The 15052-nt window shown below is 31.1% G+C and overlaps 1 protein-coding gene across 2 annotated transcripts in view; it reads right to left on the bottom strand.

Annotated features, from left to right (window-relative positions):
- The window catches only part of rho-5 (rhomboid-5), an 81370-nt gene that overhangs the window by 13974 nt on the left and 52344 nt on the right, over positions 1-15052 (bottom strand). The window contains exons 11-14 of one of the 2 annotated variants that reach the window (XM_035368204.2): positions 14669-14743; positions 13522-13683; positions 3914-3937; positions 1171-1310 (exon numbers count right to left, since the gene is read on the bottom strand). In XM_035368204.2, the coding sequence (XP_035224095.1) occupies positions 1171-1310; positions 3914-3937; positions 13522-13683; positions 14669-14743 (401 nt within the window). The remainder of the gene's footprint in view (positions 1-1170; positions 1311-3913; positions 3938-13521; positions 13684-14668; positions 14744-15052) is intronic. The other variant, XM_035368205.2, reaches the window with a different exon arrangement.

Genomic DNA, 15052 nt, shown 5'->3' with positions numbered 1-15052 from the left:
TTTTCACTATGAATTTAATTTTGTGAGGCAATCCTGCAAAATTTGTTCTTACAGTCTGGTAATGCCATCCAGAAACAGAAAACGTGAATCAAAGTAAATAATATAGGATAAAACTAGAACTCAGGAGCTCTTAACCTATAGGCAAATTAGACTGTGTAAAAAAAGGGTTGTTTATAAACATCTCGTATATTTTTGTATGTCATATGGGCAAAACTGTAATGTGGTTAAACTCTAAGTAATTGATACTGAGCATTAAATGACAACATATTAATTCAATCATCTATTAATCTATTAATTAAATTCCAAAAAATTTGAATACACTTAAGAAAATAACAAAAATTAAACAAACAAAAGCATGGACATCTAACTATATCTCCGACTTTTTAAACATAAAACAGCTTGAAATTCATAGACTAAATAAGAAAAAAAAAAAAAAAAAAGAGGTTTAAAAAGAAAAATACAACTCGAAACAAAATTTAAGTAATTAAACACCTATTAGTCAAATGTTTCAACAAGTTCTCAAATAAAACCATAAATCATTGATGTGCTAGAACAGCAGCTGTAAATTGTTCAAAACAGGCCAAAGAAAACGATGACCAAATTTACCAATCAAAAGTTCCAATATGAAGAAAAATTATTTATTATTTTCTCCATATAACTAAACTTAAGTTAATTTATTTAACACTTGAGAGAAAAACAAGGTTATTTTCTTTACTCTCAACAAGCTGTTCTTCACATATACATCTAATTCAATGGCCTTACATAAATAATATTAAAATGGATAATTACTCCCTTCACCAACTATGGAAAGTAAAAAGAAAATAAATTTATTAAACATAATTTAAAATTACTCTTGAATAGTGAAAAATGAAATCAATATCATATAAATAATTATCAGCTCTAGTGAGAAAATTTTAAAAGAAAAATAGAATATATTAATGCTGGCATATACGTATTGTGTCTGTTGTGATCAAAAACAGTTTACCTCAAATTCAGTTTTTCACATAATAATAATAATAATAATAATAATAACAAAAAATTCTTTTGCTTAAACAAATTTGAATTCTAAAAAATATAAATAATTTAATAAACAAGTGAATGGTAGTAAAAGATTATTACTCTTAGGAAAAAGCTGACCAACCAAGTTAAGATTACAAATGGAAACCATACCTTGGATCCTGACCACATACAGAGCCTGAAAGCCTTCTATGTGTTCCTAAACGATCTTTTGCTATTGAATTTGGATTAGACGTCCACCTTGGAGGTCCAGGCTTCATAGTATCCCACTTTTTCCATGAAGATATCAATTGCTGCACAAAAATAATATTTGGGCATTCAATACACATAATAATGTTTTAAAATTACACCTATCATAATAATACCAGAACACATTTGAGAACTCAATATACATTTTTAGAATGATTTTGGAGCCATTTAATTAACATTCAAAATATAAGGAGTACTTTTTTTTAAATGTCCAACCTAATAGCCTTTTTTTCTAGACTATAAGTCTGCATCATCATTTCTATGATAGAAGGGATTTTTTAAAAAAAAATTTAAGGGTACTTATTTACAGTCCTCTTCCATTAGTTCCCAGAGTCCAACAACTGCAGTAGGCTTTTTTCAAGAGAACAAAGGCACCATAGTCCATACGTAAAATATCAGGGGACTTTACAGGAATTTGTTACAAACTGTATCTGCAGTACATCTATCAGTCTTCATTCTTTCAAAGAATGTAGTAGTACTTTTCAAAGCATGACTTGTTGGTTTTCTTTGATGAAGTTTTACTCTTAAAAGTCACTGTGATGATGAAATGGAATTTCTTTTGTAAATATCGGACGTACAGCTTTCTCTTGATAATATGTTGAGTTGGTTTGAGCCCTTTTCCTCCACTATTCTTAATTTCCCATCATCCCAAGAATCCTGCAACAATCATAAACACCTTCCTGACTTTCTTTACATTGATAGGGCCAGATTTATACATATTTCTAAAGTGATTTAACTTTAAAAATATGAGAAACAGTATGCACCTCTTTCAGTTATCTGTTGTAAGTCTTCTTTTTATATGAAATCCACCATTCTTCTTTTTATAAGAATAAAGGAATTTTTTTTTTCTTTTTTTTGCTTGCTTTCTAATTAATAATGTTGCTTATTTTGCATTTAGAAATTTTAATACCATGCATCTTGAATTATGGAATACAACTATTTCTCTCTTTGGGAAGCAAAAAATATATCCTTCAGTCCATAGCCCATTTCACATGCGACATTTTGAAAGAAGAATAAATTTAAAATTAGCAGTAGTAGTAGTGCCATCTAGGTGCAAAACGAATTTCTCTTTTAAATAAAAGCTATTGACAGAAATTTTTATTCAAAAGATTTTGCTTTTTTTCCTAATTTTGTATTGAAATCATTCTAAAAATGTGTAATCAGTCTATGTAGTGCCATCTAGGTGCAAAACAAATTTCTCTTTTAAAAAAAAGCTATTGACTGAAATTTTTATTCAAAAGATTTTGCTTTTTTTACTAATTTTGTATTGAAATCATTCTAAAAATGTGTAATCAGTCTATGTATATCAATCATAACTAACTACACAAAATACAAAAATTAAAAATTAAAAGATCATGCAACATAAGAAGTATCTTCTTTGAGTATGTATATATTTAAATACAGCTTTATTTGTAAGTGACAAAAACTCAAATAATTCAAATAATGCATTATTATAAATTGGTTCATACACATTAACCCTCCGCATACGACGCGATTTGGACACATATTCTAATTCTGAAATAAGGGTTTTTTTTTTTTTTTTTTTTTAAATACATATTCTATATCTTCATATATTACTATTCAAATCTTTATAAACAAAATTAGAGTAATATAGAAATTTTAATAGTTTTTTTATTTATTATTTATTTTAAAAACATACAATACAGCTCACGCAATTTTAGCGTGCATGGAATAAAAATATAAAAATGTAAACAATAGTACTCCCTTACAATGTTATAAACTTGTAGTGCCATCTAGGTGCAAAACAAAATGTAAAATATGAATATTACAATATTCTTAGCCTACACAGAGAGAAAGCAGGGTCTGTATTGAAAGTAGGAGAAATAAACTTATGCAGGCTATTTTCACGCAAACAGTATTAGGAGACGGATTTCCCATGGAAATCGCAAGCGCCGTACGCAAAAGGTTAATTTCTTTCAAATAAAATTTTATTTTCATGTTTGTATTAGAAGTTAGAAATTAAATATTTAATATAGTTAATATATGTAACCTGAAATCTAAATAAATCTTATCTTAATAAACCAGAATAAATCAACATTAAATCATAAGTTCTACTAGTTAGTTTTTTTTAAGCAATATAATTGCTTATTTAAAAAAAGAAATAATGTACGAACAATGGTAATACTAACAGATACATTAATCTGTATTGATTATTTTAGTAGAAAACTAATAAATAACTGGCAAAACATATCACACAGCTTAACAATTAGGTTAGACTAGTACTCAAGTCAACAATTTTCTTACATAATTAATCATTAAACTTAATAAAAATCAGTCAATACTTACAGAAAAGTGTTCTTTTTTAATAAATAATGAAATGTACATTTTAATTGATATTATTTAAGCAGCATAAGTTATGACCAAGGCATTTATGCACTGCACAAAATCTATCTAATTCAAATGTACACAGATTGTGAGAACATTTTCACATAATCTTATAATCTGATAGGAAGGTGTGTGTGTATATATATATATATATATATATATATATATATATATATGGAGAGAGAGAACAGAAACTATGAAAAGATTACATCATAAATTAACAAAAAAAGTTCATAAATAAGTAGTCTATGTATCTGCATATTAAAATCTCATGCAGAATAAAAGTGAAAAAAATGCCTACCCCTGAATGAAGTCCTTGAGCCAACTTCAGTAGCATAATAAAAATTTATTAAAAATTATTGTTAAATATGAAATCATGACTGTACTACAAATATAATTATTTTTACTGATCAGTATTACACAGGAATATAATAACATACAATTACATAGGAATATAATAGGCTGATGATTTGGTTTTCTGGAAAGTTTCTAAAAAAGAAAATGCAGTGAAACATAAAGACTAAACTCTCTGCTGCCTTGAATGCTTTGGAAGTTTTATGTGATACTACTAATACAGACGTGAACTTAAATAAATCATAGTGCCTGACTTTCTCACTCATGCACCAATCTTTGGACTTTCAGCTGACGTATAAGGTATCCAACTCCCCTTGTGTGATAAATTTAAATATTTGGGTGTGACGTTTGACAGCAAATTAACATGGAAGCCACATGTTGGGGACTTGTACGACCATGCTACGAAGAGACTCACTCAGTGCCCTTAAATGCCTTGATGGGGCAAGGTGGGGTTGCACTAGACAAACCCTACTCCAAACTTATCACTTGTTTACCCTCCCCTTCTGACTTACTGCTGTGAACCACTTGTTGTGGCCGTAGAAAATGTACTCTAGAAAAAAATCCACAATCAGTGCTTACATATTGTTTCTGGAGCTGTGAAGACCACCCCGATTGATGCCATGTTTATGTTAACTGGTGATAAACCCTTAATTCTCTGGGAAAATATCATTAGAGTTCCTGGATGTCTTTCACTCTGGAATGAAGTCAATCAAGATCTGACTAGAAATCTAAAGACCCAAGTGGGCTTTCTACAGAGAGTTTTTCAGTTAAAAAATTCACTTGGTTTAATGAATGAACCAGAATTACTTGTTCCACTACAAAATCCAATAAATTAGAAATCTTTCTGGATTAATCTTGATCTGGGTCAAAAAATAACAAGATGTAATACGGATCCCTCTATTTTGAGAGCCCTTGCTTTCGAAGTATTAAATATTTTTTACCCTGAGCCAGAGTGGCTTCGGATCTTTACCGATGGATACCTCCTGTTTGATGGCCCTAACGCAGATGGAGTTTTAACCGAAATTTTCTCTTTCTACATCCCTGTGAGCCGAGGTTATGCATTTGACGGTCAAATTGCTGCGATTCGCACAGCTCTGTACCAGCTACCATGCCACTTGGAAAAATTCACAAGAGCTGTTATACTCAGTGATTCCCGAGCTGCTCTGTTGGCTATCGTTTCAGATAAAAATCCCATATCACAGGACATATTGGATTGTAGACATCATCTACAAAACCTAGCTTTTATTGAGAAAACTATAGTCCTCCAGTGGGTTCCTGCCCACTGTGGGATTCCAGGTAACGAGAAAGCCGACTTTTTGGCAAAAAAAGGGTGCTTTAATCATGCAGAATATTTTTCGTCCTTTGCCTTTCCATACTGTTAGGGATCTTATTAAAAGATCTTTCAAAGTACCTGCTCAGGAAGATCTCCATCATTGTGTTTCTCATAAGTCTTGGAAGAATACTATCCCAAATTTGTGTAATGGCCCAAGGCATAGAGCGGTCGCTGAATTCCACCTTGCCACCGGACATGACTGCCTACAATATCATCTTCATAGATTCAAAATTGTTCCTTCTCCAATATGCACTCTGTGCAGTTCTGGAAAGGTGATGGATGCCGCACATTTGCCCCACTGTCCTGCTCTGCACAAGACTTTTCTCACCAAGCATTACTGGGAGGCAAGAGCATAAGTTATTTATATGTTTGATTAATGTTGTTAATGCATATGTTAGATTAATGGACTCTGCTACAGCTTTTTTTTTTTTTTTTTTTCCCATTGTATTGCTGTATTCTATGTTCTTAATTTTTTTTTTTTTTTTTGGCTGTAAACTGTTCATAATCTGCCATTGGAAATAAAAAAACATATTACATAGGAGTTAATTCAACAGTTATGTATTGCAAGAATTTCACCAATAATTGACATTGATGACAAAATACAAAACATTTCTGTCATTAAATATACAATAACTGAAAATAAAGAAGTTTTCCTATTGCATATTTAACTGCGTTCTAAGAAATTATGCTATTTAATACTTGTATGATATTAAAATTCCTTTTCTATGTCTTATGATAAAAGAAAAGATACTTAACTGATACTTGTCATTTCTGTGGTCAGTAACTGCTAGTAACAGTACCTATTAATTTTCATGACAACTTGCTAATAAATATTTGTCAAGTTGTTCCATCTATGTATAACTAAAGCTTCTTCTGATTTTTTAATTTTATTCTGTTTGCTAGTTCTAGGACATTATTACCAAATTTTGTAATTATATATCACTAAGATTTTCCAAAAATAACAACAAATCCCCCCTCAAATTACACTGTATTGTTGAAGAATAAGAAATGCACCAATTAACATAGAACAAAATTATGTTTCCCTTAGAAAAATTTGTTATAGAAGAATAATGCCCATAAGTGAAAACAAATCCTAATAATAAAACAAGGAAATCAGAAAGCAATTACACTTATGATTGCCTATGATTTATTTGCTGTTAATATTTGTATTGTTACTCATGGTTATAACAACAACAGGGATATTTACCAGCAAGTTAGCAAGAGCCTACAGTGCAATGACACATTTCAGTTAATAATAAGTAGTACCAGAAAAATAAAATCATAAAATTCAAAAGTTTATAATAAAAAAAAAAGAGCATCAAAAAGAATTTTTGCTAAATCACAGCTATAGTTTGAAATTAAAATATAAATTGCTTAAAAAATCTTTAAATGTAAATATGAAATGTTTTTGCAATATTAAAAGTAATATTTAAAAAAAAAAGTCTGCTTCCAAATAATTAAACAGTGACAGTTGGTTGAATTAATGAAGTAAACTCAAGTTTCATTAATAAAAATATTTACTTCAAGATATTTAATGCTCAAAATATTTTACGATTTTTAAAATTAATATGTTAAATGAATGTAATCAAAATTACATTCAGAGGAAATCAACTTTTAACATTAAAAAAGTGAAAATGGGGGGGGGGACTAAATCATAATAGATATTAAATTAGGACTTGAAATGCTATATTAAACAGGACATCTCTTATGTAATCAAAATGTGTTTAATTTTGTGGAGAATATAATGGACAGAAAAGGTTAAAATCAGTAGTTCCCAAAGTACTGCATTTACATTTTAACATTATCTCAGTAATAATAAAGCTCAGAACTAAGAGGCAAGTATCAAAACAAATTTATAAATGCAGAATAAATGTAAATGAACAGAGATCCAATATTGTAATAAAAATTTAAAGACAGGAACTAATAAATGAATAGCATAGAATAGTTAAAAGACCAGGAAATTTTTCACATGCACCCAACAATGAATCATACACATTAACTGCATTTCAGATACACCTCACAAGTGAAAAAATGACATATAGTCTTAAAATATTTAAGCACCATATTACATAACTTAAGACAGATAGATACATTAATGAATTCTTTCATACTGTTACAAATTCTGCATACTTGTAAACAGATTTCGTGAAATTATATGTAATTTGCAATACCTCTTGCATAATAAATATAACATGAAAGGCCTCAAAATGTGAAGCTTCTTTGGAAAAATAGGATTACAGGAGTTGTAACTCCTGTAGCAGGGTGGAAGTTGACAGATATTGAGAAGACCCATTTTAAAGAACTTCAAATTTCTGTAATGACTAGCGGCAGTAATGGAATCTTCTTCATGTGACATATAAATGGTTTCCTTACGACATAATTACTGACAAAAAAAGCCAATGCTTGAAAACAACTCGAAAAGATCTGACTTAATGAGTGGAAGGTAAACTTATTTGGATGCCATGCCGTGCTTACTCTACAGACTGTGTCTGGTGATAAAAGTCAAGATCAGTGAAAAGTTAAATGTTAATATTACGTTTGGAAGTACCACTTACAATCACACAGCATATGTAGCAGATAGTAATATCTGCCATATATGCCGTGTAATGTCACATATGCCCCTGCACACTCAGATAAAACTTTAAAGAAATATAATTTTTCCTTGGACTTTATAAATAATGAACTGCATTTTGCCTCTGAGGACATTGCCCTATTTGGAATAAAAGATAAAGGAGCTAAATCCATCTAATGAATAAATAGCTCAAGCTGCTATAACAGCAGCTTATCAACTGCCTGCATGGCTGCTTTCTTAGAGACAGACAACCACTGATCAGAACAGATGTGAATGCCTGACGTTGATAAGGTTGGTATAAAGTGCTGAAAGTTAGCTGCACTCTGTCTGACCCAGTTAGTGTCACAGCTTCTTGTATATTTGCTGGAGTTTTAAACCAGTTAATATAACAGTATTTAATATAAAGTTCCAATAAACTATACTCCTGAAGCACCAGAGGTGACAGGTTGTTTAGTGTTAAGTCTCATTAGTTGGAAGGAATCAAGTTCTATGTTAATTTTGACATTTTTGTGTTGTATCCATAATAACAATTAAAGAAAGGCAACAACTCACCTTGTACAGATAGCTTTTAAGAGTGAGCTATTAGTTACAAACAATTAAATTATGTAGTTACATATTTCTGTCATAATAGATTTACATGAAATAAATAACATTTTTTTTTTTTTTTTTTTTTTAAATTTCTAAAAAACATCCATTAAAAATGCACTAAGAACATTTTACAGCAGTTATAATTAATGATATTGAATTTAAAATGATATTAGTACAGTCAAAAGTCCTTAATCCGTACTCATCGGGACTTCGGCGATTCCGGATTATAGATCATCAGTTTAAATCTGTAAGATGGCATGCAGAAATTAAAAATATGAAACCGTAGTTTATGAAATAAAGAACAATTATGATCTAAAGGGTATCAAAATTTACAAAAAAAAAAAAAAAAAAAAAAAGCTCAATATTTAGTTGTTTACTTTATTAAACATTTCTTTCAATGTAAGTTGTTTAAGTTGCTTCGTTTTTTATGTGATAATACGTTCTCTTTAATTCTATAAACAGACACAATTTCTTGTTCAGTTACAAAGTTCCGCTGTTCAAGTCCTATAATTGCTGTGTCTACCGACTAATTTGTCAATCGAAATTTTTTCGTTTTCAATAACCTCTGTAACTTTCTTCGCTATCGGAAGCGAATTATAATGACGAAGAATTTGATTTAAATCATATCAAAGACGGAGTACATTGAGATGAAATACTACATTTAGTAAGGAATTATAAGCCAAATAAAATAAAAACATCTGCCCTGAAGATAAGGATAGTGCTGACAGATCAACTTCCAATTCATTGCGCGCTGCAGCGTTAAAGATAAACAAATGTTAAAGTTTAGATAAACAAAAGATATGCCTTTATCCATTTTTTTGCAGCAATTTCACTTTTTGTTTAATGAACTTTGAAACATACTTTCGCTTTGTAGATGCTTTCAGAAATTCTATTTGACATAATCGAAAGTTCAAGCTTACTTTTATAAAATTGCTCTAACAGTCTGCAAAAAATATATACCGTCCGTTACACATTAAACGTGCACTCGTAAACGTATTTTGCGCACGCGCACAAGCATATTCGCAGCCGTAAAGGTCTTACGTGCATGCGTCAATGCGACGCATGCGCAGAAAGTTTGTAGCTTTGAGGTCCGGATTAAAGATCATTTCGGATTATGGGTGTCCGAATTAACGACTTTTTACTGTATAATATATTAAATGCTATTGTTATTATAAAACAAATGCTACAAAACATTTGTTTTATAATAACAATAAACAATAAAATAGTTATGCCTTTTTTTAATTTGAAAAATTATCCAGACATTTTAGCTAATTTACATCAGTTTTCTTTTTAGCATCTTTCCAAAGTTTATTTGTTTCAATAAACAATGTTCCCACTAGTATGGTGTGTCTGCGTGCCTTATATAGCATTTATTATATTGTTTATTTTTCAGCGTCAAAATCAAATTGGATCACAAAAATGGAAAGTAATATCACTTGCGCTACAACTAAACTTTACAGTTGCGGTGCCGTGCGCTACAATATAACAAGCGGTAAAGTGTCTCATTTATGCCGCTCCACATCTGCGAGTGCAATAAAGAGCTGTAACTCGAGAAATAAACAATCTCGTTGTTAGGCGACGTGTGCACCACATTATTTTCATTTTTGCGATAAATGCCTATCGACGTGGTGTTCACATCAATCACGGTTTGAGACAAAAGCATCTCGACGTGCTTGGCACATCTTTTTAGCGCAAGTGGTTAAAGTAAGGATGGAAAAAATAAAAATGTTTTATTTTAAAGCTATTTCTTAAATATAATTTTACTATATCATTACTTTTATGATATTTATCAATATTATCATGTTTGGGGAAAAAAATATCTTTCCAAAATTTGCAAACCTCGAAATGAAAAATTTTGTATTTTATTTTTTATTTTGAAATCACCAAAATGTTAATATGTTCCCAAATTCAGTGCCCCATAATACACTAATATTTGTGAAAACTGCAACACCATGAAGGAATCATGCAAATTGAACCAAACTTACTGGAAATGTAAAGTCATGTAAGGCATGCAAATGAATAGAATTACAAAACAATTGTGGATGTGTACAATAAGAAACGACCACTTGTTCCATGTATATAAAGGACTGTAAAATTACACTGAAATCTTTTTATCATCCTCTGGCTGTGCTGAATGATTAATTAGTGGTCAATATGCCTCGTCAACAGCAGAGGGGGGGGGCCTCACTAATCACTTTTGAATAGAGCAGGGTTTCTTAACCTTTTTTCAGTCACAACCCCTTTTTATCACCGAGACTTTTTTTCGACCCCATAATGTTTATAAAAATTTTGTGGACTCCATAAGTATTGTACAAATCCGACACAAGCGTGAGTGAAACTGTGAATTTTTTCACTTGTACTGTAATATACTATAGCAGTTTTAGGCCATTAACTTTAATTTCTAATTTTAAGACATAGAATAATGTGAAAATTTTAAATAAGTAACAGACGAAATGACAGCATCACCTGCAAAGCAAGGAAATGAATGTTTATATTATAAAAAGAACGCATCAAAACGTTTTTTTCTTTTTTTTTTCTCTGTCTTTATTGTCTTATCTTTATCTATTTTCAGATATATTGTTGCAAAATATTTGGTAATTGTAAAATTATTATAATAAGAAATATCAAAACTGCTAAAATTTTTAGTGACCCCCTGCTGCAGGTTTCACGATCCCTCACAGTTTAAGAAACCTTATTATAGAGCAATAGCAGCTTGCATACAGTGTAATGCAATAACAGTGAAGCATGTTTGGAAAATATGGACAGAGGAGAACCAAACAAGTGAAATTCTGGCAGCATGGCATGCAACAGCACAATGGCATGAGACAACAGACACCTCATTTACATGGCTGTCACAGATCATACAGTGACCTCTTGTATGTTAGCACAACGTTGGAGGATGGCTTCAAAAATTGTATTGTCTAGCTCTTTGATTCATTGCCATCTGCTGCAGCATAAACGTGCAAAGGTGCCCCTATGTAGGTTTCCTCTGTCGCTGAATCACAAATGCCTCCGACTTCAACTGGCATGGTGACACAGTGCATGGTGTGCCCTGTGGCAGCAATCTGTTTTCTCTGATGAATCTCGCTACAATCTGGAGTACAGTGACAGAAGGGTAAATGTCAGACATTACAGAGGGGAACGTCTGCTACAAAAAGTGTGTTATCCAGCTTCATACCACACAAAAGCCTGGCATCATGGCATGGAGAGCTATCGGGTATAATTATCGATCCCATCTTGTGCAGATTGTGGGCAACCTCTTCAGTAATCACTATATAAGCGAAGCTATGGAGCCAGAGGTCCTTCCCATTCTTTGATACATTCTGGACACTGTATTTCAGCAGGATAATGCCCATGCACATGTTTCTCAGACTGTACAAGGCTTCTTTAGAACACACCAGATTTCACTTCTTCCATGGCCTGTTCATTCCTCAGATATGCCACCCACTGTGCATGTCTAGGATTTCATCGATCAGCGACTCGCTCATCCAGCTGGTGAGGCACACACTAAGACTGAACACTAGCATCAAATTGAAGCTATATGGAATGCCATTCACCACGATTACATTCAGAACCTATATGATTCAATGCCACGACATACAGGCTCGCATCGCTCAGCGTGGTGGGCACGCGAAGTACTGATTTACGATGTTCCTTTTTTTGGGAGGGGTCTTAAATTTTATCGCTTATTTGTACCATTAGCAGTAATATATGGAACAGATTTCATTCATTTCTGACAATTCCTTTATAGTGTTGTATTATTTGCCAACATTAGCATAAAAGAACTTGTATTTCAAAAAAAATTCCTTCATGTAATATTTTGTTAACTCTTCATTCACAATAAAGAAATAATTTTGAAATGTTTATGTTTCAATCAAAACAGTGTTAACCTATTAAATGCAAATGTTAACCCATTAAATGCAATGTTAAATGCAAATGTTAACCCATTAAATGCATTTTTGTTAATGCATTGCTAAAAAATATTCCTCCAAAATGTTAATTCACATTTAAAGCAGAAGTCGGAAAAAAAAAAAAAAAAAGACAGAAATGTCAGATGAGGAAAATTAAGAAACTTTTACTGATTTTGGCTGAAGTTTAGAACTGATATGGATTAAATATTAAAAAAAAAAAAAAAAAAAAAGTATTTTTAAGTACCTTTATCTGTTTTAGTATTGCATTTAGTATTCAGTTATTGATTTTCCTTAGTCATAAATATGGCTTTCTGTTCATGGATTGTACTGTCCATTATATTCAGTCCTTGGGAAGGTAGCAATGTTAAGAATTTTATATATATGTAAATCATTAATTGAAATTATATGTAAATTGTAATACTTCTTGAATAATGTAACATTAAAGGCTTCAGAATGCAAAGCATTGCAAAAAAAATACAGTTATAGGTGCAAGTCCATTTAAAGTTGAGGTAAATTTGGCTGTAAAAAGCTAGCAATGTTTTTGGAGATTAATTTTTGTTGCCATATTTGGTGAGAAATGAGCAAAAGTTACCAAGGTGGTTTGATACCTGTGTATCTATAATTGGTCTGGTTCCTGTGTAACAAGAACTGTAACTAACTCCAATGTAACTTTAAATGCATATGTCTTTCACTTAGTTTGAGAAGCTGAAACTACCGTGGCAAACGGGGAGAAACTTATAAGAGCAGAGAGTTCGCAATGTTTGTACACATTCAGACTAGTCATTGTATCAGTTTAGTTGAGTTCAGAGAATAGACAGATCAAGGTGCAAGCTTTGCTTTTGGATTCATTTTAAACTGGCTTGCAGTCAACATTCTTAGTAGTTTGAAGTTATAATTTCTGATTGTGCTGTCATATTGAGAAGAGCTGTATGAGTACTTCTCTGTGTAACATTCCAGAACTGTAAATTATTTTTCAAAATATAAAATTTTCATCAAGCCATCATCAGTTCTGTCTGCATTCAATCAATTACAAACCCTTACGCTTATAAAAATACTAATTTATTACCCGCAGAACAGTTTAATGATCACATTTCTACCAACTTTCAACAATTTCAGATAAAGATTAAGGAATGAAATTAATTAGGGCCTACCGAGCATTTATCCCGCGATGTCTGTACACATCCAGACTGGTCATGGCGAACACAACAAGCAGTGTCCCTTTCACGCCCCCTATCCCTAAATATTGAATCAAAAATATTTTTATCTTTCCGCATACAAGGAGTAAATTTGGCCCCTAGGTGCACCAGATCAGCCTAGAAAAGATTAAAAGAATTATTTTCAACTTTAAAAGCTCTAAAGTAACAAATTCATTAAAAATTAATTAATAAAAATATCTGATGTGGACACCACATGACTTCCTTGTATGGTCTATTAAACTATACGTATTTTTGGCTGCACTTCATTTAATTTTATTTCCTTGAATCTCATTAGAAATATACAGTCAAAAGTCTTTAATCCGGACTCGTCGGGACTTCGATTCCAGATTATCGGTTTTTCCGGATTATAGATCATCAGTTTACATCTGGTAAGATGGCATGCAGAAATTATAAAATTAAAAATATGAAACCTTAATTTATGAAATAAAGAGCAATTATGATTTAAAAGGTACCAAAATTTACAAAAAAAAAAAAAAAAAAAAGCTTAATATTTATTTGTTTACTTTATTAAACATTTCTTTCAACGCATGCATTAAATTAGAAATGCATTTCGAAATTAGAAAATTGCAACCAGAAAACTATTTGATGTGTATTCGTGATATTTATAATGATGAGGAAGTTGATTTAAATCATATCAAAGACAGAGTACATCAAGATGAAATATTACATTTAGTAAGGAATTATAAGCCAAATAAAATAAAAACATCTGCCCTTAAGATAAGGATAGTGCTGACAGATAAACTTCCAATTCATGCGTAAATGCTTATGTGCATGCGTCAACGCGACACATGCGCAGAAAGTTTGTAGCTTTGAGGTCCGGATTATAGATCATTCCGGATTATGGGTGTCCGAATTAACGACTTTTGACTGTAATAACTAGAACTACAATTTATGCTTTTTTTTTCATGTAGTCTAAAGACATTTTAAAACTTAAAATTTTAAATGCAATAATATAATTTCAAGGATTACTTTTAGTAATTAAAAAATGTAATCTGTATTATCCAACATAATTAATACAAAAAATAATAAAAACAAAATGCAATATTTACCCTATCTGACTGACACAATAAAAATTACTTACAGCTCTTGGACCTAGCCAAAAGTTATCCGGCTCAAAATAATCTACTTGCTGCAAATGAAGACTAGTAACCATGACCTGAAATCAGAAATTTAATATTGCACATGAAAAAGAAACAATTTCTGTATACAAACTCTTAAGAGTTTGGTGGTGAAGTAAAGGATGTTATAATAAAACACACATTATGAATTATTATTGATGAAGAATATGCAATTATTAATAACTCTTAGGACAAAGAATTATATTTTACTGTAAATTTTACATCAATAAGGCTATCTTTTACACATAAAGTACCAGATTATTACAACTGCCCATCCAATGCCATAAAATGTGAACTTTTTGTTTTAACATTTTAAAGTATAATGACTACTTTAATAATTAAAATTT

Source organism: Stegodyphus dumicola, chromosome 10, assembly GCF_044657685.1.
Source record: "Stegodyphus dumicola isolate Sdum_Otavi_A_Nest chromosome 10, ASM4465768v1".
NCBI classification, from domain to species: Eukaryota; Metazoa; Arthropoda; class Arachnida; order Araneae; family Eresidae; genus Stegodyphus; species Stegodyphus dumicola.
This window is presented reverse-complemented; position numbering and strand designations above follow the sequence as displayed.